Here is a 22,987-nt window from a genome sequence, read left to right as displayed (position 1 = left end):
TTACCTCAATCATGGATGAAGGGGGAATTATCTCACATATATCTTCTATAGGAGGTAGATTCTTCACATCTTCAGATTTAATACCTTTCTCCTTGAGAGACTTCTTGGCTTCCCTCATATCTTCATCATTCAATTCAATTAAACCCCTCTTCTTTAATATTGGCGTTGGAGTTGGTTCAGGCGTAGTCCAATCATCATGATTCCGGCTTATTTTAGCCAATAATTCTTCAGCGTCGTCTGGAGTTCTTTTCCTAAAAACACAACCAGCACAACTATCCAGGTATGCCCTAGACTCAATGGTTAGTCCACTATAAAATATATCAAGTAAATCATGCTTTTCCAGATCATGATCAGGCCGAGCTCTAATAAGAGAGCAAAATCTCGCCCAAGCCTCAGGCAATTTCTCTTCATCTCCCTGGTCAAAATTATAAATTCTCTGCAAAGAAATATGTTGAGCACTAGCAGGAAAGTATTTGCGGAAGAAAACATCAAGCAATTCTTTTGGACTTCTAATAGAATTAGGTGGCAAATTATGATACCAACTTTTAGCGTCATCCTTTAATGAGAATGGAAAGATTTTAGCAACAAAGTAAGTACGCATCTTGACATCATCAGAAAACAAGCTACTTAGAGTAGATAACTCAGTCATGTGTTCAACAGCACTTTCTTTTTCAGTACCACAAAAGGGTGTTTTCTCAACAATAGCTATATGAGATAGATCAAGAGAAAAATCATAATCTTTATCCCTAATGTTTATAGGAGACGTGGCAAACTTAGGATCAAGAGACAGTTTATATCTAACAGCATGTTCTGCAAGCAACTTTTTAATTTTTCTTGCATCAGTAGTAGCATTGCATTTTTCAATAAAATCATCATTAAGCTCCACATAATCTTCATCAGGATCATCACTAAAATAATCAAGTTCGGGTGAACTAACAGGTGTAGTAGCATTAGGAGTTTCAGTATTTTCAATTCGTCTAGACCTAGCAATTGTAGCATCTAGAAAGGATCCCAATGAACCACTATCATCAAGCACAGCAGAAACATTATCAATATTATGAGAGTTTTCAGATTCAGCAGAAGTACCCGCATGCGAAGCATGTGGCGGTGAAACAAGTTTATCAATCACAGATGGTGAATCAAGAGCAGCAGAGGTATTCAGAATTGTACCTTTTCTTGTAGTGGATGGTAATATGGCGATCTTAGTATCGCGAGGTTTACCCATGATGGAGAATTTGCAGCGAACAATATTAATCCAAGTGAACTTCCAAATAAAGCTATGCTCCCCGGCAACGGCGCCAGAAAATAGTCTTGATGACCCACAAGTATAGGGGATCGCAACAGTCTTCGAGGGAAGTAAAACCCAATTTATTGATTCGACACAAGGGGAGACAAAGAACACTTGGAAGCCTTAACAATGAGTTGTCAATTCAGCTGCACCTGGAAACAGACTTGCTCGCAAGAGTTTATCAGTAGTAACAGTTTTATAGCAGTAGCAGTAGTGAAATAACAGCAGCAGAGTAACAGAGACAGCAGTAGTGATTTTAGTAAACAACAGGATTAAAATACTGTAGGCACGGGGACGGATGACGGGCGTTGCATGGATGAGAGAAACTCATGTAACAATCATAGCAGGGCATTTGCAGATAATAATAAAACGGTGTCCAAGTACAAAGCAATCAATAGGCATGTGTTCCATATATAGTCGTGCGTGCTCGCAATGAGAAACTTGCACAACATCTTTTGTCCTACCAGAGGGTAGAACAGTAGTCCACTCCCGATGCTATGACATGTCGTCGATCAGAGGACGCACCCGTTCCCCACACCTCTCAGCTACAGAGCAACTTGAGGAGCCATGCTATCTTCACTCTTACTTCGATCCTAAGGATGGCCGGGAGAAGTCCAGCCATCTATTAAGGAACTGCCGACACTTCCTGGAGATTCGACAGTTCTGCGACGACCTCAGAACCGAAGCTGCATCAAGAGTCCGCGTAATGGAAGAGAAAGCAAGGTCCCATGGTCATTAGCCAGAGCCATATGTACCAGAACCATACGAGCCAATGGAAAAAGATGAATATGTACCAGTCGAGGCATTTCCAGCACTGCGTGGACAAATCAACATGATCCACAAAACCAGCTTTTCGAAAAGAGAAATCAAAAAGTTCTCCCGAGAAGTAAAATACGCAGAAGTGGCCATGGTGGATACGCCAGATTTTATCGATTGGTCAGAGCAGAGCATCACCTTCAGCAGGGCGGACCACCCGAAGGCCGTCCCAAGGCCCGGTCACGCGGCCCTTGTCCTGGAAGCACAGATTGGGGGATACAATATGGGCAAAGTATTTATGGATGGAGGAAGCGGCCTGAACTTGTTATTCGCCAGCACAATGAGGGCAATGGGTTTGACAGTTGACATGCTAAAAGAATCCGACACAGGGTTCCATGGCATCATACCAACTCGACCCGCTTACTCGCTGGGCAAAACATCGTTGGACGTAGTCTTCGGCACGGCCAGTAACTTCAGGAAAGAGAGGGTCGAATTCGAGGTGGTCGACTGGGAATCTCAGTACCACGCCATCCTCGGCAGACCTGCGTTTGCCAAATTCATGACCGTGCCTCATTATGCGTACCTGAAACTAAAGATGCCAGGCAACAACGGGACCCCAATAACCGTTCATGGCAGTTTCGCTCGGTCAGATAACTGCGACAGGGAATTTCAGAAGATCGCCTCGAAGTTTGGAGCCAAAGAAGAACTCAACGCGATCGACGCCACTACAGATCACACACAGCCACCAGCCGACAATCGAAACACAAGATCCGATGAGTTCGATACTGCAAAGGAAACCAAAAAGCTGCAAGTGCACCCTACTGATCCGAAGAAAACGGTCAACACCTCGGCTGACCTAGCTGTCGCATAGGAAAGCGCGCTCATCGAGTTCCTCCGTGAGCGCTGGGAGATATTTGCATGGGAGCCATCCGACATGCCAGGTATCCCCAGGGAACTCACTGAGCACGCCCTAAATGTTGACCCGACGGCCAAGCCGATACTGAGATCGATGCGGCGATTCTCCGAACCAAAAAGAAGAGCAATCGGTGAAGAAGTTAATCGACTCCGCAAGGCGGGATTTATCCGAGAGCTTAAGGAATCTGACTGGGTGGCTAATCCAGTCATGGTGCCGAAGAAGGACACCACCGCCCTCCGCATGTGCATCGATTACACTAGCCTAAACAAACACTGCCCGAAAGACCACTTCCCATTGCCCAGAATAGATCAAATAGTCGACTCTACGGCCGGGTGCGATCGTCTCTCTTTCCTTGACGCATACTCCGGATACAATCAGATCAAATTGAAGAAGGAGGATCAGGAATTAACCGCGTTCATCACTCCACACGGCGTTTTTTGTTACAACGTCATGACCTTCGGGTTGAAAAATGCGGGAGCTACTTACCAACGCTGCATGCAAGCCTGCCTCGCGGAACAGATCGGAAGGAACATTGAAGTCTACATCGACGATATCGTGGTGAAAACAAAGCACGCAGCCACACTCATCGACGACTTGCGGGAAACCTTTGACAATCTGGACAAATATAAAATCAAGCTGAACCCCAAGAAATGTTTCTTCGGAGTGCCAGGAGGGCAAGTACTCGGGTACTTCATATCAGCCAGAGGAATCGAGGCTAATCCCTTGAAGATCAAAGCTATTCTCGACATGGAGCCGCCAAAGAATCTGCACCAAGTGCAGCAGTTGGCAGGCCGTTTAGCAGCGCTTAGCAGGTTCATTGCGAAGCTAGGGGAGAAAGCTTTGCCCTTCTACAATTTGATGAAAAAGTCAGAAAAGTTCGAGTGGACAAAGGAAGCACAAGACTCCTTTGACAACTTGAAGAAAATCCTATCGACTTCCCCGGTGCTCGTAACTCCACGCGAAAAGGAGACATTGCTGATGTACATAGCCGCTACAGCTCAAGTCTTCAGTAGTGTTTTGGTTGTTGAACGAGAAGAAGCAGGGAGAGTTCATGGCGTGTAGAGGCCCGTTTATTACCTCAGTGAAGTACTTACCCCCGCAAGACAGAGGTACCCTCATCACCAGAAGTTGGCATATGCAGTATGGAGGTCGGCTCGCAAGCTGAGGCACTACTTCACGGAGCACCCAATCAAAGTTGTGAGCGAAGCACCATTAAAGAGCATAATGACCAACCCGGAAGCCACAGGTCGAGTGTCTCAATGGGCTATCGAGTTAGCACCACACGACATAACTTACGTCAACCGAACAGCGGTAAAATCCCAAATCCTCCCAGATTTTGTGGCAGATTGGATCCAATCACAAACACCGGCAACACCCGACATGTCAGGGTCATGGGTGATGTACTTTGATGGGTCAAAGCGGAGTACAGGAGCAGGGGCAGGAGTAGTGCTGATATCACCACAAGGAGACAAAATGAAGTATATACTACGTATGAATTTCTCCCTGCCGACAAACAACGAAGCAGAATACGAAGCACTGCTGCACGGAATGAAAATGGCGAAGGCATGTGGCGCTACGCGCCTAGAGATCTACGGAGATTCGAACTTGGTGGTCCAGCAGTCAATGAACCTGTGCGATGCAGTCAGTGATAACATGGTTGCTTATCGGCAGCTGTATCAGAACATGGAGGCTAAATTCGAAGGATGTGAGCTTAAGCACATCGGCAGAGCCAGTAACGAGGAAGCCGACACTTTGGCAAACATCGGGTCCACATGCTCCCCCATCCCAGATGGAGTTTTTTATGAAGTGATCACTCAAAGATCAATTAAAGAAAAGCCATCCGCAAAATCATCGGTTGAAGAATTGGAAAAGAGCTCACTGCAAAAACCTTCGGCTGAAGAACCTCCAGTCCTTTCTTCCGAACAAGTTCTCCTCCTCGAGCCTCTATGGACCGAACCATTCCTAGCGTACCTGTCGAAGCAAGAGCTGCCGTAAGACTCGTGGAAGCAAAGCGAATCGTCAGACGATCAAAAGCCTTCACAGTAATAAATGGTGAGCTTTACAAGCGCAGCATCTCAGGGATCTTCCAAAGGTGCATCGCCATTGACGATGGAAAGGCACTGTTACGTGAGATACATGAAGGAACCTGTGGGCATCACGCAGGGAGCAGAGCCCTTGTGGCAAAAGCCTTCAGGGCAGGATTTTATTGGCCAACGGCAGCTTCGGATGCTAGGGATTTAGTCATGAAGTGCGATGCGTGCCAATGTTTCTCATCGAAACCACACGCTCCTGCAACGGATTTAATGACAATACCCTTGGCATGGCTGTTCGCTCAATGGGGACTCGATCAAGTTGGACCGTTGCCAAGATCGTCACCCGGAGGACACACGTACTTACTGGTTGCAGTCGACAAATTCACTAAGTGGATCGAGGTAGTACCAGTGCGAAACCAAAAGGCTGAAACGGCGGTCCAATTCTTTAAAGGAATAACCTGTCGATTCGGTATGCCCCACAGCATCGTCACAGACATTGGCTCCAACTTTGACTCTGAGGAGTTCAGGAAATTTTGCGATGATGGAGGAATCAAATTGAAATTCGCATCAGTCTCTCACCCCCAGACCAACGGCCAGGTGGAAAGGATCAACGGTTTAATAGGGGATGGTTTAAAGAAACGCCTTAAAGGCGCAGCCGGAGCCTGGGTTGAAGAATTACCATCTGTGCTATGGAGTTTGCGTACCACCCCCAACAGGTCAACTCAATACACTCTGTTCTTCTTGGTGTACGGAGCTGAAGCAGTCCTGCCAGCCGACGTCCGATTTGAGGCGCCTCGAGTAACAGCGTACACAGAGTCCTCCTCCAATATCGCGCTACAGGATGCTGTCGACCTCCTTGATGAAGCACGAGATATTGCCTTGGCAAGAGCAACGGTCTACCAGCAAGCACTGAGAAATTATCACAGTCGATGAATACGCAGTCGAAATTTCAGTGTTGGAGATATGGTACTTTGGCTGAAGCAAAAAAGACCCTTGAAGCTGGAATCCCCATGGGAAGGACCGTACATCATCACCGAAGTGATACCAGGAGGAGCCTATCGGCTCAAAAATCCAGCCTCAGGAAAAGATGTCGAGAATCCGTGGAACATCGCACACTTACGACGATTTTATACATAGGATACGATTGTTTTTCAACAGCCTACAAGGTTACTTCGCATTATGAATAAAGATCTAATCAGATTTCTGTTATCCTTTTTTGCTTCAGGCTTTGACACCCGAACGTAAACGTTCGGAACCGTTTTCCATCGGCTCTAACTCCCATCGGGAGCACTGGCCCAGAAAAAACGTGTTCACACGATGACATTAATTAAATACTCTCTACGAGAGCTAAGATTAATGACACACAAAAACAACCAATCCAAGCCTCGAAAAATACGCGAGCGCTGCAGTCGATGGTTACATTAAGATAAGGCTCAAACAGGTGCACCGTGTGACGAAGCCGAACTTTCACATAAATTACATATCGACTTCGCAATCACATTGCATAAAATACAACGAAGTCGTCGAGTAAGCAGGCTGAACTGATCACTCAGCCGCACTCGACAATAAAATATCAATCAAAGCGTGCAGCGTACGCAGCAAACAAGTCTTATGTGAAATACAAGGCTATTACATTCATACTCGGGATCCCCGGTTCCAGTGGGCCTTCAGTTCCTTTTCGAGGCATGATTCCATCCGAGAAACGATGGTGTGAGCAGGACCCCTAGCAGCATCATAGTACTGGCCTAAATCCCTATCAGTATTCGCCACGGCTCTTAAATCTAAAGATGGATGGCATGCCAGTATGGAAGCAAAAGCAAGCTCAGCACCAGCTAGAAGTTCTTTCCGCACTAGCAGCCGAATCCTTTTTGGAGACTTGAAACGGGTGAACAAGCCAGACAAAGTTTCGGGTGCCTGATCCAGAGGAAACAAGGTGTGCCAAACCATCGTGAGAAGGGTATAGTATTTGTCAAAATAGTAATGAGCCTTCAGCACCCGGTACTTGAACTTCGGCATGATGACGGCCTTCGGACGATGCTGCCATAAACCATGTGTTGGGTGCGCAACGTCGGTCATCGCCTCAACCTCTTCATGAATCTTCCTGTCCTCTTCAGCTGCATCCGAAGCCACGACTGGAAAAGGAACGAATGTTAGAACATTCAAGCCATACCTGGAATCAGAAGGCAGGCTAATACTCACAGTTCAAACTTTCGGTAGCAACATGAAGACCATCAAGAGCTTATTGTTCAATGGCAGTCGCTATTTCTCCCTTCTTCTTCACCAAGGCAGCCATCGCACGAAGGGAAGTAATGTCTTTATTTAGGCTAGACACCTGGTCACGTAACTGACGAACAAGGCCTGATTCATCGTTACCCGAAGAATTCGGAAAGAGCTCGGCACGGGAAGAAGATGAAGGAATCTGCAGCACGTCCTCATTTCAGACCAAGCATTAATATAAAAACTCCCATCGGGAGCGTTGAGTACACATCATATAGGCAAAAGGATGTTTGGCAACAGAGCCGAATTTCAAAGGATCATGAAAATATTATGTACAACAAATCAAATAACGGTTCAAGGATTAGCCGACGTTGAACCGGGGGCTGATTCAGGAGCAGGCTCGGCTTGTGCTTCATCCACCAACTTCAGAAGCCGGTTGGCGCAAGTTATTGCCGATCTCTTGAAAGGCTCAAGGTTAACTAGATGATTTTCATCATCAACAGGCAGCGCCTTAGAGAAATCTTCCAATTCCAACCCCATCCCGTGGCCCATAAGCAACTGGAAAGTAAGAACCGCACCAATCAAGCGGCTGCGACGTTTCAGTACCTCGACAGGTTCGGAGGGATCGACAAGGAAAGCTTCCGCCATCTCGTCGAGAGTCTTGTCCAGCTTCGCCTTAGGTAAGATCATCGAGTACAACTTCGACAGCGCTCCCTTGGACTTTTGCAGCAATCTGAGGATCTGGACATTCGACTCAGCAGCAAGTGACAAGGCATCGGCTGTAGAATCCTCCCGAAGCTGGTGGCGTCGGCTGACAGTTAAATTGGCGGCCTCTGAAAAAGAAGAAGAATATTAGTAATCAATGGAGAAAGCATCAAGAAAGAGGCGGAGCGCTACAAGAATTTTACCCAGTAAACCCTTGATGGATTCACGGAGGACACCCTCCTTCTCATCAATCGCAGCCACCGCTGCACGCCTGGCATCTTGGTCATCCTTCATTTGACGCTTCAGCCGACTTACTTCTTCCTTCAACAAAGTATTCTCACTTTTGGCATCGGCAGCAAGTCTGTTGGCTTCGACCACCTGATCAGCCGAAGATTTGACGGCCTTCCGAAGTTGAGAATTTTCGGCTTCGAGACGAGTAAATTGTTCAGCAAAATCCGCCACAGCATCGACTGTAGCGTAAATTGGCTGCAATCAGGAAAAAGTTAAGAAGAGTAAAGTGATGGAAATTCAGCAAAGCTTGACAGATTAAAGTACTTACGTGATCGCGGCCAGCCGACGGCGTGGGAGCATCATCTGAAGGAATATCTCTCGACACTGGGACCTTCTCTACACCCGTTCGGGATGGAGGTGTCGACTTGGCAGGAGAAGGGTTTGATTCTTTAGCCGATGCTGCTCTCTCAGAAGCTAGTTTAGCCCTCTTTGCGAGAGGAACATCGTCATCATCATCGACAGAGCTGTTTGAGTACAGCGTGCAGTTAGCATACAAGGTGACAAGAAATGAAAGTAACAAGAGTATAAATGCTCACAAGTCCAGGTCATCTTCGTCCACGAAGAAACTGGTTGAACCCTTCTTAGCAGGAGGAGGCGAAGCAGCTTCGTCGGCATCGTTACCTCTTCCTTTAGGACTTGATTCAGCCAAAGAGATAAGATCATCATGTACCTGTTTGCGACGTCTGCTCTTGAGAAAGGCGTCATCTTCAGCAGTTTCCTCCTCTTGGACATCGCTGTCCTCAAGGGCGTGCTGGGTATCCTCGGTTCCTTCAGAATCGTCATCGTCATCCTCTAACACCGCTCCGCTCTCGGGTGAGGGAGGATAACATTGAGCGACGGCGGGAACCTGCAGAAAGATAGCAAAACGTGTAAGGCACAAACAAAAAAAAGGAGTAGTGACAGTAAATGAAGGACGAAAAGGTTACCTCGGATGGAGGGTGCTTGGAGTCATAAGGAGGGCGCGCCGATGTCAGAACAATGGTGTCCTTGGTGCTGAGGCATGTTAGGCGATGAACTTCGTTCTGGAGCTCGCCTGCCGAAATGTCGGTAGAGTTAACCCTCGACTTATCGTTTTTGCCAGCGAAAAGCCAAAGTTGGTGAGGGCGAGACATCAGCGGCTGCACTCGACGTTGCAGGAACACTGAAACTACTTCAGTACTGCGCATCGTCATGCCTCCTGAATTCTTCAGAATGACAACTTGCTTGAATAGCTCATCGGCTGTCGCCTTTTCTTCGGGAGAAAGGGCGTTGTTCCAAGATTTCTTCTTGTGAGCCACCAAGACATCGTCAAAAATGGGAAGATTTGAACGCCGCCCAGGAACGACAGGGTCCCGAAGGTAGAACCATTTGTTGCGCCAGCCCTGGACGGATTCCTTCATCGGATAGTCGAAGTAATCGACCTCCTTCCTGACGACAAAGCCGACGCCGCCAACAACGGGGGGGCCGTTGCTATCATTGTGACGCTTAACATAGAAGATCTTCCTCCAAAGGCCCCAGTGGGGCTCAATGCCGAGGAAAGCTTCACAAACGGTGACAAAAATGGAAAGGTGGAGGATGGAATTTGGGGTCAGCTGCCAGAGCTGGATCCCATAGAAGAAAAGAAGGGAGCGAAGGAACTCATGCACCGGGAGAGAGAGGCCACGGAACAGGAAAGCGGCGAACATGACGGTGAAGCCCTTTGGGGGACTCGGGCGAGAAACCTGACCTGGGAGACGAACGTCATCCTCAGATGCGGAGATGAAGCCGAGGGCGCGGAGTTTGCTGATGTCGCGGTTGGTAATGGCAGAGGCGCTCCAGTCGCGGCTAACTTTGGCCGCCTCCGATGTGCTGCCGCTCTTCTTCTTGCCCATGGTGGACGAAGCTTTTGATGAAGAGGCAGAAGGACAGAAGGCTTGAGGGAGAAGATGAGCAGTGAGCGGGGTAAAAGGTAAAAAGAAAAGAGGCTCCCTATTTATCCCGTAAGAATTTGAGCCTAAACGTGGCCATAACTCCACAAAGCATCGTGGGGAGAGGAGCAGATCTGACTGTACACGTGGCACTAGAAGAAACAGTGGAACCGGCGGCCCATTACTCCCACGTCGCGCGAAAAATGAGGAGACGCCTCGATCGCCGCGCGTGCACTAGTTAAAACCTAAAAACTGCCCGCGCAGAACTAGGGTGGGCCCGTCAGGACAAGTTCCATCAATTGGCCCACAGCAGTTACACGTCAAGTCAAATCCCATCAATTGGCCCACAACTGTGACGTCATAATTTGGAAGCATTCGAAGGAAATATTAAAAGTCATCGGGTGAAGGCTTTGAGTCCACGCACGGATTGCAAGCATCCGAACCTGGACTCGGGGGCTACTCCCATCGGGAGCGCTGACGCGCACCCGATAAAAAGGAAGATTCGACAGAATAAGCAGTCGAAGGAAAAAGGACTGAGTCTATTCTCGGTTACAAGCGATTACACCTAGACACTCCCATCGGGAGCACATGATGTACATCCAATAAAAGTTTTTTGCACTCCAGGATCATGCCCGGGGACTTGATTCTGTGTAGAGTAACGTTGTTTTGCCATTGGCAGTGAATCATCAAAAGTTGGGCACGTTACTCATTATCCTTTGCATAAAGAAAATGTATCGGATGACCTATGAAGACTTGCGAAAAACTCGGCAGAGGAAAGCATTCGAGTAGTACAACTTGAGTCTACGCACGGATTGTAAGCATCCGTACCTAGACTCGGGGGCTACTCCCATCGGGAGCGCTGACGCGCACCCGATAAAAAGAAGATGAAGCAAAATCAAGGTGAATAAGAATGATGAAGGAGAAGAATATCATGAGAGGACAAGCATTAGTCTCTACCCGAAATATCTTCGGCTAGACACTCGGGGGCTACTGACGTGGGCATTACCCTTCGTGTAACCAATATTACCCTATTCGGTATTGGCAAACTAGAGGCCCATGAAGACACCTGAAGGCTGGACGGGCCACTAGGTCGGTGCACCAGAAGATTCCTTGACGGGCAAGACAAGAAAGAGAACAGACAAGGAAAGATTGGATCTAATCTGTTGTAAATCTAGTCGTATTCGGTTAGATCTCTTGAGACCTGGCCTCCTATATAAAGGCCAGGAGAGGAGCTGCCGGAGGACACGAACAATCTTAGCAATCTTAGCCAGGAAAAGCTTAGAGCTAGGTAACCCTAGCAACAGCAATCTCGCCTAGATCTCAGCCGAACTATTCGGCACCCCATTGTAACCCATTGTTTTCATAATCAAAGAACAGACAGGCAGGACGTAAGGGTTTTACCTCATCGAGGGCCCCGAACCTGGGTAAATCGCTTTCCCCGCTTGTCTGTGAACCGATGTCTCGCGTCAGCCTACAGGATTCCGTCAACCCTAAGCCCCTATCGGAGGGCATTGGCGAGGAGTACCCTCGACACCGTCCATAGGCGACGACGTCATCGACGCAGGGGCCTCCTCCGCCCGTGGAGCCGGCACATGTGCCCCAGGCGGCCCATCCGCCCGAGAGAGCACAGCCTCAGACGCGTGTAGTGTCCCCTCAAGGTCCACGCCAACCCCTGGAGGTGAGAACGACACCTGCAGCCCCTCCATGGCGGACTGCTGATAGGTCGGTGGAGTCGTGGGCTGCGGCGCCGCCGACGTGGCGTGCTGCGATGTGGGCGTCGCGACCGGCTCGACGTGCTGTGTTGTGGTCGCGTCCGGCTACTGACCCTGCATGGGCCCCGTGGCGGACACCGTGGCTGCCAGCGACGTGTCCATCGACGGCGCGTGCTGCAGCCCAGCCTCCTTGGCCGGCTGCTGCAAGGCCGACAAGGCTGCCTGCTGCGGCAGCGTGGTCAACACCGACCCAACCTGCGGTGCCTCTTGCCGTGTTGGAGACACGGGGAGAGGCTGCACCAAAGGCTGCAACGCGTCCCGACCACACGCCGGCTCCCTCTGTGTCGAAGTAGAAGACGGATCCGGCGTCCCCTGCGGTGTGCGTGGCGAAGAAGGCGTAGGAGCAGTAGATGACACCGGTCGAGTGCGTCCCTGCATGAACGATGGCACTCGAGACGGAGAAGCAGACCGAGAGAGTGAAGACCGCGAAGCAACTAGGTGAGGAGATTCCGCCCTGGCACGAGCCACAATCTGGCGTCCTCTGTCCGTCATCGGCGAGTGGTTGAATGGAGTCAGAGCCACCTGCGCAACTGGCACCGCTAAGCACCCTGAGACTGTGTCGGTGGAAGTCCATCAACCTCCATATTCGCCGCATCCGGCACAGCATCCGCCGCAGCATCATCAAAACGCTCTTCCTCAAAACTATGAGAGCCGTCATCATCACCTCCGTCCTTCCAAAAATAAGGATGAAACCTAGGGTCCGGCTTAAACCCAGCTGCTTCCCGACGAAAGCGAAATCTGTAACCATTAAGCTGTAGTAGTGCAATCACTTGCAAGCATCTATTATCTTTCTCCAACGCTGAAGGATCACGCATAGCCACAAGAATACGAATAATCCCGAGGCTCCGAAGGGAAACTAAATCAATGTTAAGAGTGGTGCCAATAAGAGACCCCACAACCCATAGACCTAAAAAGTGTCAAACAGAGTCAGGTACACCGTCGACATGCACCCAAACAGGCTCCATAACAAACTCCGGAGTAATATCCTGGTGCACCCAAGAAGAAACAAGAGCCTGTGCACTAATCTTGGGCACACTCATCTGCATCCCATCTATCCTCGACAGATCCTCGGCTGTAGGTATACCAACAAGAAAAGCATTAACCCCATGTGGCACCGCCTCCCACTTCCATGAAGGATTCCCAGGACATATACGGGCCATAAGACTCTGAATATCTGCAGCTGAAACTACTCCCTCTCCAGACACCTGCACCAAAGCCGTAAGTGCTCCAGACACAATCAACCGAGGCTTAAAAACTGAGTCCGGCACTACGGCTTTCAGTTTCACTATTCAACGAGCACGCTTTAAACGCTCGTCATATTTTCTTTGTGTTACTATATATATTTTCCACACAAACACATGCATATACTGTTTTTTGTATGACATTTTCGAGTGCGTGCAAGAGGTCGCAGTCAAAAACATGCTTCAGGGATAGAATGCCTGTTCAGCACACCAGCGCAAACTGATTTTTCTCGCAAACGTTCATAAGAAGCTTCTATTCTGACCTTTTATGTTCGACTAGATGACCTGTTGCGCTATCGCGCAAATAGAAAAATCAAGTTAGAAATTAAACCATAAGTTTTAGCTTAATTTAGTATTAAGAATTAGTCTGGAAATTAACTGCTTTAGTATCTTGTAGACATACCATTCCATCAAGGTGTTACTGTAAGATACGACAATTTAGTACGATTTTACACTATTTTTAGCTTTTATGCTTTTCTAAAAGCTCCTCTGCCAAATTATGATTGTTGTACCGAAAGAGGTAGCATCATAAAAGAAGCATAAAAGGACAACTACTAATGATGTTTCTACTTATTGTGAGTAGCCTGGGGTGAGGAGGAGGTCGTGAGGACCATGGAGGATCTGGCTGTGTCGGGAGCAGCCGAGGGGAATGGAGGAACTGGTGCTGAAGATGCGGGCGCCATGGTTTAAGGAGCTAACCCGTTGCGCCCCGACGCAAATACTGAAGCCAGATATATCGGAATCATAAACCTTGCATTAGAAGTTACGACGTATTAACATGTAGATTGTAAAGATGATGTCTTGATATATAAACCTATACGAAGCAATATATTTCATTTTATTTCGAACTAAAAATTATTGTGACTGAATGGCGGAAGTACTCTTAGATGAATAGAGGATCACTTATGTACAGGTTCGAGAAGAATTCATAGCTCAGGCTTACCAATATACACACAAAAAAACAAATTCATAACTTAGATCTACCAGTACACAAAAGAAAAGAAGAACAATCACTTGCCCACTCTGTAACCATTTAAACGCAGTTTCATTACATACAATGTCAAATTAGAGCCCCTACCAAAAACACCCTGAAACACAAGTGTCACGTTAGGAATTCTTTCTTCTCTCTCTGGTACTCCCATGGAGAAACCCTCCCAGTCCTGACAAAGATGGGGAAAAACTAACCTAGCTGGACATACAACTCATCACTTGATGTAGAAAACTCCCCAAAAAATCAAGCCAAATGGCAACCTAAGTACTACTCTCACCTCTCACCGATCCATTTTAATTGACTCGGATTTAATATAACTTTGTACTAAATCCAAGTCAATTTAAAAAGATCAGAGGGAGTACTTGTTTTGTTAATGTAAGCAGAACATGTTAAGCCACAGCTATTGTTTTGTGTTTTGTACATGTACCTGCGATCTAAACATCGCTAAACACAGCCAAGAAACACTACCGACAATAACCGAGAATCTCATCAAGCCAATGCTGAATATACATTATTACTACTCCCGACATGTTGTATGCCAATGGACATGATGGTATAGAACTATATTTCTCGGTTGAGAACCACGAAGTAACTACAACAGCCAAATACATAAGCTACAAAAGCTGAACGGTAAGTAGTCAGCATTTAAGTATATGCTTATAACATTTATACACATAATAGTGACAGCTAAAGTTTAAAGCAAAACACATTGTTTTACCATACATAAGGTCTGCATTCGATTCTACCACAGTTGTTTGTGGTTTAAGTTTAAAAGGGCAAAGCACACTGCTTATTCATACGTAGTATCTACATTCGATTCTACCATAGTCTAGAATGCTTATTTATTGTCTCAAAACGCTTCTTAAAGCACGCATCAACAGATATAAGCCCAAAACCATATCTCTAATGTTAAGAAGAACAATATTTAAGGTTTCATCGATGGGTTTTATCCAACCAAGTAGTTAAGAATTATGATCCTTCGGGTCTGCTGAGGGAAAAAAGTGTTAGATTTCAAGAAACGAACATCAAGCAATATTTCCCCCATACCACTAAGAAAACCAAAAAGGACTCAATATACTTCAACTAAAGGAACAACCCATTGGTTTACCAAACCACAACCCAGTGTTCCCTAGTATAAAGGTCCACATGGAAGCGAACTACCAATTGTTAGTAGACACCTCGAGAGGAGGCTCAGTCCTAAGAAGGAAAAACAGAAGATGCAATAACACTGCATTAAGCAACCATAAATAGAAGTAGATAGGTAGAGGATGGCACCGAACAAGAAGTCTACAATTGTGTGTTTCTTGAGCATGGCGTGTTGGGCTAGAGCCTAGTAGCCTACTACATGACTAAGTAGTAAACAACTGCTAACACGAGAAACCATAAGGTATTCACTTGTACGATGAGCATGAAGGAACAATAAAATCCACATCCGCGAGGTTGGGAATAACACAATCTTTTGAGTCCAGGGTAAACAAACAACAAAGATGTATATCCACTTGCAAGTTGTATCACCAACTAAGTTCAAGACAGCAAACCAATCACAAAGAGAACATACTTTGTTTCTCCTCAATACCATGAACATAGGTTCACCATTTACTCTACAGTCAAAAGTACATGCCACACTTAATTCCTTATTTACTCCTCACAAAAACTTCCAAGAATATCCAAATATTGCAAAAAAAATCTACGAATATCCTTTTCAGATTAGTCCATGTTTTCTTCTTCTTGCTTTGTCCATCCGCCTGAGCTTTCTGCGATGCCGTCTGCGCCTACAATCGTTTTACATAAGACCTCGATCAGCATAGGACATACAAACATACCACACAAACTTATACATACATGGGAGAATGTTTTGATACTAAGAATAGAAGCCACCTCTTATCTGTCCAAACCATGGTAGATGGTTCAGCTGGCTTGTTCGGATTATCAGCTACAGATGAACCAAGACCATAAGAGATGACCAACCTAGCACAAATAACACAAGCAAATGTGATGAACCAAGACCATAAGAGATGACCAACCTAAAACAAATGACACAAGCAAATGTGCCTAGCATGCATGGTTATCACCTCTTCCGATTCAACCTGAGGAGACGACTTTACAGACCTCTCTGCACACAGATAAATCCTAATTTTTACAACCTTTGTCGGCGTCTGAGGGAGTCATCTCCGCAACCTGTTTTTAAGACAAATGAAATAACTGGAAATGTCAAATAGAAAACGACTATGAACTACATCGACATAGAAAAGCCACCCAGTGGTAAAAATTTAGACCATGAACTACATCAACATGTAGAGATGAACACTATCAAGTGATGGCCTGCATAGAAGCACATTCTTTTAGAGAGGAGAACAGAAAGTATTGCTAGACTTAAAGAAGAACATATATTAACGGTTGCTCTTTCTATCAATAATTAGGGAAATTTATAAATGAAAAATATACAACATGTGCAGCGAGGACAGCTGGGAAGTAACAATGGAGATAACCTGACAGAAAATAGTATTTAAGAGGGACACAACCAATATAATTTGATAAGGTGCCTAATCTACAGATAAAAATATGCCGAGAACAAACTATTTACATGAAGCATTTTAGAAACATCATGATGTTTTACCATGGTGGGTAATTATTAGGAAAAGGATGATTTATCCACATAAGTCACGTAATTTGCAACAATTATTTTTTTTGTATAGAACGATTGTTAAATCTAACAATCAGCAGGCACCACAAACCTTATCAATCAAATGACCAATTTAAATTTGTGAGACATGAGAACAAATGAAAGCAAGCAAAAACTGAAGCTTTACTGACCTTGAGGCTAATAAATAAAAAGGGGAAAAACTATATTAGCTAGCTGAAGCGCAGAGAATGAAAGTATTGTATGGATAGGAACATAATCCAGGGGCATCCTTATAGGTGATGACGTAAAACACAAAATCAGTAAACTCTTATAAGTAGTCTATAGTTATCCAGGTCATACATATAATGGTTTTTACATGCAAAGTAGTGGAAAATAGATATTAATTGTACAAATGATATTAACGCGCACATTCTGTCATTGTGTACCCAAGAAAATAGATATGGGTAACTGTGACAAATTATAGGCATGATGCAACAAACAAAGGGAATGCAACTGTTATACTTCATCACTTCAACCGACATCCAATGGGAAAGAGAGTAGCTAAAAATCAAAAGGGAACCATCAGCCTGAAACAACTTTTTTCATCGCCGCCTCTCATTAGCGTTTCATGATTGCGCCTCCGTGTTTCGATCTCCTCCGACCCCAGCCATATCTGTTACCCTCTTAATCGAAGCTACTGCTGCCCCTGAGTCGCTGTTGCAACTGGAGGACAGGCCGCCGCTGCCACCGGCCATAAGTTATTTGACTCCCATAGTGTGTTGCGTGTAGGATGTGGTTGCAAGAGTTAATCACCTAGGCTGTTGAGGCATGGGTTATCCATTCCTTTTCCTGTACTACATCAAATTCTAGAGAAACTGACTTGAGGCACGGAATAATTCTTAAATGTGTTAGTTTCCTCTTGGCCTAACCCTAGAAATCTCACTTCCTGTCTGTACGGGCAGAAATACTATGCATAGTGAAAAGTTTATTAGAGAAACATAGTTCTATAAATAAAAGTGTCAGTGCTACGAAATCATTGTATTAAAATGAAACAAACAGCCTGGCATAAAGCACTTATTACAATGAAGTTTGGCTAGTAAATGCTTATTGGTGAAAAGAAGTATCCAAGTGAGGATACTTCATCACTTTAGGTTCAAACAATGGTTATCCATCAAATGTTGAAGTACAAAATTATATAGGCTAATAATTTATATGACATGATTATAGTACTAAGCATCAGAGCATAGAATCCTGAATACATAACTCAAAGCTAATTAAACTTTTAGGAAATTGCTAACTCGAGCCAAATCTTATAATTTATACAACATTATTATATTTCTAAGCATCTGTATATTTACCTACAGAGCATAGAACCCAGAATAAATAAATCAAAGCTAACTTAACTTGTAGGCAATTGCTAACTCAAACCAAATCCTACCCAAAAGCAAAGGAAATCAAAGTGAATCAAAGCGAGTCATTCCTAATTTTTCCAAAAGGAAAAGGAAGGAAAGAAATGCAATTTGGAACCTGGAATGCAAGCCAAATTTCCATTCTGCCATCTCTCAGCTACCCAAATGACTGGTTTCTGATATTTGAATCAGGTACATTAGCAACCTCAAATGTGGTATTATCGAGGTTGATGGTGCTATTGAGAGACTTTTATTGAATCGTCTAGAGAAGGTTCAGAGCTAAAACGCTCAGAACTACACTGAGAGGCTTCAATATCATGTATTGGAAAGCTAGTGTCGTCAACTGAATCAGGGGTACCAGAGTCTTCAGTCTGCGGACTGGGCAAATAAGATTCATTCAATTTTTGTTGCTTGGGTGTAATCTTAGGTGCCCTGAACTTCCGTTTTGCCTCAAGCGACGCTAAGCCTTCTAGGGGTTAAGGATAGTACAATACAATGGACAGCTAAATGATGTGCAGAAATGATGCAAAATAACCTAGTAAATAAGATGGTGTGGATGAACTCTGATCGTATACTACGACTCGTACATCACCTTTGCCAGCTAAAATATTTGGGGTGATAAAGTAGGAAAACTGTGCATGAATGAATCAAACAGGTTTGAGAAGCAGAAATTTACAAGATTCTTGTCCAAGGCATTTCATAAATGTGATTTGTATGCCTGCAGCTAGGAGCTCACTCTAGTAACTTAAAATCTTAAATAACGCAAAGTTTTCTGAATAAAATTAGATGTGTTGAGAGGATACAGAAGTAATTTGTCAATATGTTTTTCTGCACAGGAAGATCTAGCCTCTTCTTTCCAAATGAAGGGTTAACAGACTCTCTGATTGGATAACCTTTATCCACAGCTGGTGCATTGCACTGAGTGCTGGCCTGCAAGGTATGTATATGTAAGGCAGGGCAGATGGCAATCTCAACAAGATAATCAAGAAAGAAAACATAACTTCATCTTGGTGATCTGAGAGTCCTGCATTATAGCTAAGAGCATCCTGATATAATTTTTTATAACAAGTGATAACAAAGTAGTACATTCAGTAAGAGTCCTTTATTTTTGAGATGTACAATCAGTAAGAATTGCCAAAAAGGAACACAAAACCATGAGAACTTGTATCTACTTCCACTCTACCCTTTTGGTGACGAATGTTGTCCGTTTTCTAGCTAAATGTCAATTTGATTTCCCGTTTTGTATCTTCTATACTGGGCTGGTGTAATGCACTAATGCTATGCTCAAGACTTCCTTAATCAATGAAGTGAGAAAGTTGCTAACAAACAGAAAAACATGCGGAAATGGTATTTGCTTTTCTTCATGTAATGGTGCTGCACTATGTTTGTGCATATGCATGTCATTACATGCACGAGGCTCCTCAGCAGAGTAGAATGGATTACGTTTGAAGGAACAAAGCACCAGCAAACCAACTTGACCAATTAGTAAAGCATGAGGGAAAGCAAGCATAACTTTCACAAAATGTGCATCAACACAAAAGTTTTTCTTGTGAAAGAAAGAAATCTGAGAAGAACTACACAGGAGGAAACGGATCAGTACCTCAAACGGTTCCTTTGTGAGTGAAACAAAAGTTTTTCTGGTGAAAGAAAGAAACCTGACAAGAACAGGACAGAAACAGACCAGTACCTCAAACAGTTCCTTTGTAAGTGGATCAATGTCTCCTAGAGCAATACCTTTAACAACAGCCTGCGGTAGCCATGTATAGACCAATTAAGGAAATGCTATAATGCATGTAAGTAATATTCCTTCTGGAGGTAAAACAGTTTGGAATTACTGAGGAATTGGTGTCATGAAAAAAAAATCGCCTAGATACACTGGTGACTGGTCATTAGAAAGAATGACCACATAAAGGAAGGAATCCATCTATGGAGTGTTTACAGCAAAGGTTGTCATATTTCTATAGTATCTTATTTTTGCGGGAAATATAGCATCTCACTATATAAACATAAGTTTATCAAGGATATGGGCCCAGAAAGTCATCTTCACTGAGGCCATGAGGAATGCCAGACAAATGAACAATATCTTCTATCGCAGGATCATAGACCCTTTGAAACTGAAATGCCCATATTGCCTTCTTGAAGTTTTCTTCATACTGAGGTGGAACAGAAACAGCACTGTACCTCAAGTGCTTGATTACCTGAAAGCATACATGCCATTAACTTGTGGAGAAGTTTCTAAATCGTAAAATTAGAAACACGACAGAAAGCTAAAAGCTCAGCAGTTATTGTTCATTTAGTTGCATGACTATTTAAACAATATTCCTATTTGAAATACAGGTTTTGAATGTTGAATAACTAACCAAATAATAGCCTCATAAAAGTTGATGGACCAATGAACTTTTTGTTTTGCCTACTGTAGCCATTTCTAGAACTATTTATTCTGCATGCGCATAATGCGTCCTTCCTTATCTTGTAGGACGGCCATGCCACACTTGGTTTCTTTTTTTTCATGAAATAGTGAAGTAGTATGCTCAAATGTTCAATAGACGCAGAGAAGACAGGATTTACCTTCTCGTAACTCTTGAGCTTTTGGATGAGTGCATGAGCACGTTTCACACCCATTCCAGGTAACGATGGAAGATAGTCACAGCCACTTAAAATACACATCTCTAGCAACATTTGTTTTGTGAATCCATTCAAGTCCAACTCCCTGTTTCGTTCTAATCGTGTAATCTGGAATTCAACACCTTGCCCAAATTTGTCCATCTTAAAAATAATCTGCACGTTACAAGAAGATACATAAAAATTAGAATACAAAGAATGCTCTCACAGGAGGCAGTCATCCAACTACCAAACATGATACCAGGGTAATAAAAAGAAAGATTCTGGAAGTTGATGGCAGAAAAAGGGTTGTAGCAGTGCACTTACTGTAGAACAACCAAACGGTATCAAATCTGAATCCTCGGTAATTACAGCATCAACAAGTTTGTTTACAGATAAGAATGTCATTTGTGCATCTGCTTCATAAGGCGCAACAATATAATCAACCTTTTCTTGCTTCAGTACCTGCATTGCATGATGCATAGCCAAATAAACGTTCACATTCTGGTAGAAACTGCTTCAAATAGGTGGTAACTAAGTATGATGGTAACCAGCTGATAGCAATACATGGAATTTGCATCTGTACCTGGATCAGATCAGAAGCAATTTTAGGCGTAATGTCAACAGCTTTCTGATAACACTCATAAGCAGCACGTGAGTTCCCAGCTGCTTCATGTTCCCTGGCACGCTCAAGATTTTCCTTTCGCGACCTGAACAACAGCATGGTTAGCATCCAGTAAATAATACTGCAACACGGAACACATAACGAGGTCTGTACCAAAAGTGAACCGGAAGCTCCAGCCTCCTCGCGGATTCTAGGAAGCAGGCGGGAACCTCCTGGCCATCCTTCGGCCGGCGTAGACGATCAGACCAGAGTGGAGCAAAAGTTCACTATATACCAAAAAAAATCAATTGCAGCCACCTGACGCACATACCTATTTCTATAGAAAAAGTGAACTGTAAGCTCCAGCTTCCTCACGGATTCCAGGAAGCAGGCACCTCATGCCCGTCCTACGGCCGGCCTCGACGAACCAGACTGGCCTCGGGCGTCGTCTCCTGGTCCTCCCCAACCTTCTATGTGGCAGAACTATCCGCTCCTCGCCGGCCAGGGCCGGCTGCTCCGGCTCAGACTGGTCCTGCCTGATTTGCCCCCGCAGAGTTGTGGAGGCATGAGGAGGAGGCGAACGCACGGGTGAACTCCCCGACCTCCTATGTGGCACGGCTGCCCCTGCTCCTCGCCGGTCAGGGACGGCTGGTACGGCTCCGACCGGTTCCGCCAGGCGCGCCGCCGCTAAGTCAGGGAGGCCGTGGTGAGGGTGGAGGGGAGTACACGGGGCTGGTGAGAGAAAAGGCATCACAGGATATTTTGCCCACGATGAGATCTAGGTTTTACCGTTCCGGAAGACGATGAGGTCGACGCAAACGAAGAGGGTTCGTTGCCTCACACTGCCTGACTGCTGGTGGTTGGCACCGGTCGAGAGGAGGAAGGCTGACACATACTGTGTCTCCCGTGCAAGATCTCGAGAGAAAAAAGAGATGAGGCGCCGCCGCCCCGTTCCTGCCCTGGCCACGGCCACCCCGTTCCATTCCGGCCGCCACCGGTGGGGCTCTTGATCTCGTCGATGCGCGGCCGCCGCCAGTCTCCCACTGGCCGCCTCCTCTTCTCCCCGAAAACGATCTCTTTCAACCCGACGGATCCGCTGCTCGGCCGTCCCTTCTCCAGTCCTCCGGTCGTCCCAACTAACAAGCAAGTGATGTGCTGGTGGTAGGAGGCGGCGGATTGGGCGGAGAAGATGGGCAGCGGATTGGGGAAGGAGCAGAGGAGGCGGGGATTCGCGGAGGAACAGGAGGCACGATCTAGGGTTTTCACTGCCCCACGCGCGCAGGAGAAATAAGGTGACTCGGACGAGCGGGCGTGGCTGCCTCCGACCGGTGGCCCGCACACACAACTGGTCCCATAAGTCATTGGGTCGTTTGGACAAGCAAAAGGTGATAAAACAATTACCATATCCGACGGCTCAGATGAAAAGCGGGATTGAGAAGTTACTGTGCTAGTGAAACGGACGGACACGATGGATTTGCTCCTTTCAGATGGCCTGGTTGGCCGGGTAGTCTAGGAACATTTATAGAAGTAATTTCTTCATGTGTACGTGCTGAAGCGTTCGGGCTATTACCCACTTTTGCTGAAAAAATCCCCGCAAAGGCATAGGCAGCATCCCAAGAGTCGTGCGCGCAGGAGAACCAAATCATTCGACGAA

General features: G+C 45.5%; 1 protein-coding gene across 1 annotated transcript; it reads right to left on the bottom strand.

Moving 5' to 3' along the window:
- Nucleotides 1–15,567: 15,567 nt before the first annotated feature.
- On the bottom strand, nucleotides 15,568–22,695 carry LOC127344094 (exonuclease 1). The gene is made up of 10 exons (XM_071827533.1): nucleotides 22,230–22,695; nucleotides 21,508–21,616; nucleotides 21,316–21,439; nucleotides 21,057–21,194; nucleotides 20,697–20,906; nucleotides 19,816–20,326; nucleotides 18,932–19,058; nucleotides 16,169–18,594; nucleotides 15,975–16,064; nucleotides 15,568–15,868 (listed from the first exon to the last, which is right to left on the bottom strand). The coding sequence occupies exons 1-6, from the start codon at nucleotides 22,693–22,695 to the stop codon at nucleotides 20,144–20,146; spliced, it is 1,230 nt and encodes a 409-aa protein (XP_071683634.1). The 3' UTR covers nucleotides 15,568–15,868; nucleotides 15,975–16,064; nucleotides 16,169–18,594; nucleotides 18,932–19,058; nucleotides 19,816–20,143.
- Nucleotides 22,696–22,987: the final 292 nt, after the last annotated feature.

Source organism: Lolium perenne, chromosome 3 (assembly GCF_019359855.2).
Source record: "Lolium perenne isolate Kyuss_39 chromosome 3, Kyuss_2.0, whole genome shotgun sequence".
In the NCBI taxonomy this organism is placed as follows: domain Eukaryota; kingdom Viridiplantae; phylum Streptophyta; class Magnoliopsida; order Poales; family Poaceae; genus Lolium; species Lolium perenne.
This window is presented reverse-complemented; position numbering and strand designations above follow the sequence as displayed.

What these genes read in the sequence shown, in the direction of transcription:
- LOC127344094 (XM_071827533.1), bottom strand. Translation starts at nt 22,695, where the DNA reads ATGACTTATGGGACCAGTTGTGTGTGCGGGCCACCGGTCGGAGGCAGC. An exon ending in GATCTTGCACGGGAGACACA is followed by an intron (nt 21,617 to 22,229) that starts GTATGTGTCAGC and finishes GTATATAGTGAA; the next exon opens with CTTTTGCTCCACTCTGGTCT. An exon ending in GAGCTTCCGGTTCACTTTTG is followed by an intron (nt 21,440 to 21,507) that starts GTACAGACCTCG and finishes GCTGTTGTTCAG; the next exon opens with GTCGCGAAAGGAAAATCTTG.